At 34.9% G+C, this 985-nt stretch overlaps 1 protein-coding gene across 1 annotated transcript in view; it reads left to right on the top strand.

Annotated features, from left to right (window-relative positions):
- The window catches only part of LOC119592442 (exostosin-2-like), a gene marked incomplete at its 3' end in the record, with an annotated part of 49,471 nt that overhangs the window by 40,796 nt on the left and 7,690 nt on the right, over positions 1-985 (top strand). The window contains 1 exon segment of the mRNA XM_037941263.1: positions 783-895. Within this exon segment, the coding sequence (XP_037797191.1) occupies positions 783-895 (113 nt within the window).

Below are 985 nucleotides of genomic sequence, written 5' to 3'. Positions count from 1 at the left end.
GATGCTTCTCTTTTACAATATTATGATTGCCATGCCTTGAAGTAATTATTTCATATTGAAAGGACAACATGGTTACATGTCCAGATTCTTTTAAAGGCCAATTTCTGATTATATCTCATAAAAAAAATATTTAGAAGTCATTAGCTGTAGATACATTCATTGTTTGGAGTTTTCTGCTCATAATGTACTTGGGGGGGTGGGGGATAGCAAGTAAAAACAGTCATCTGTAATTCTCATTTCACCTTTTCTTCTTGTTGTAATCTGTGTAATCTGGTAGTGGGGGCCTCCAAACACACCACAGCAGCATATTAGAGGTAGTGGATAAGATGAAACTACCCAATGTGCACTGTGGAACTCATGTGCTCATGGTTTAGATGGTAATAGAGGAGTATAGGAACATAAGGGACAAGACCTTGTGTATGTTGACTTTGCTTTAGCCAGCTCTTAGACTGTAACAGCTTGATAATGTCATAATGACCCCAACAGATTTAACTAGTTTTCTTTGACTTGTCTTATCTACTTTGTGCCCAAATTTATCTTATAGCAGGTCCAACTTTCAGATGTAAACTCTCATACTGTAAATATAAAGTACATATATTATGTCAGATATTTTTGTCAGAGGACATCTACCTCTTTTTATCAGGTTTCCTTTAGCTTGCAGCTGTAATATATAGTATTGATAGAAGTTCTTTAGTGTCATAGTTTTTGATATTGGGACTTTTATTCTATCAAGACATGTATTATTTGTTGATATAATTAATTTTGTCTTTGGTTTTATTCAGGTCATCGACTGGAAAGAGGCAGCAGTGCAGATATATGAGGAAGATCTGCCTACTTTAATGCAAACCATCAAAACTGAGATTTCTGAGGAGCGGTTAGAAGAAATGCATAAACAGGTGAGTACTAATTTCTTGCCCTGTTATTTGAATAGCTATACACATTAAAGGCTCATATCTTTAATCTCAATCCTACTTCCGATTATTTG

Source organism: Penaeus monodon, chromosome 30, assembly GCF_015228065.2.
Source record: "Penaeus monodon isolate SGIC_2016 chromosome 30, NSTDA_Pmon_1, whole genome shotgun sequence".
Taxonomy (NCBI): Eukaryota; Metazoa; Arthropoda; class Malacostraca; order Decapoda; family Penaeidae; genus Penaeus; species Penaeus monodon.
The sequence above is the reverse complement of the archived record's forward strand: the minus strand, read 5'-3'. Positions and strand labels throughout refer to the sequence as shown.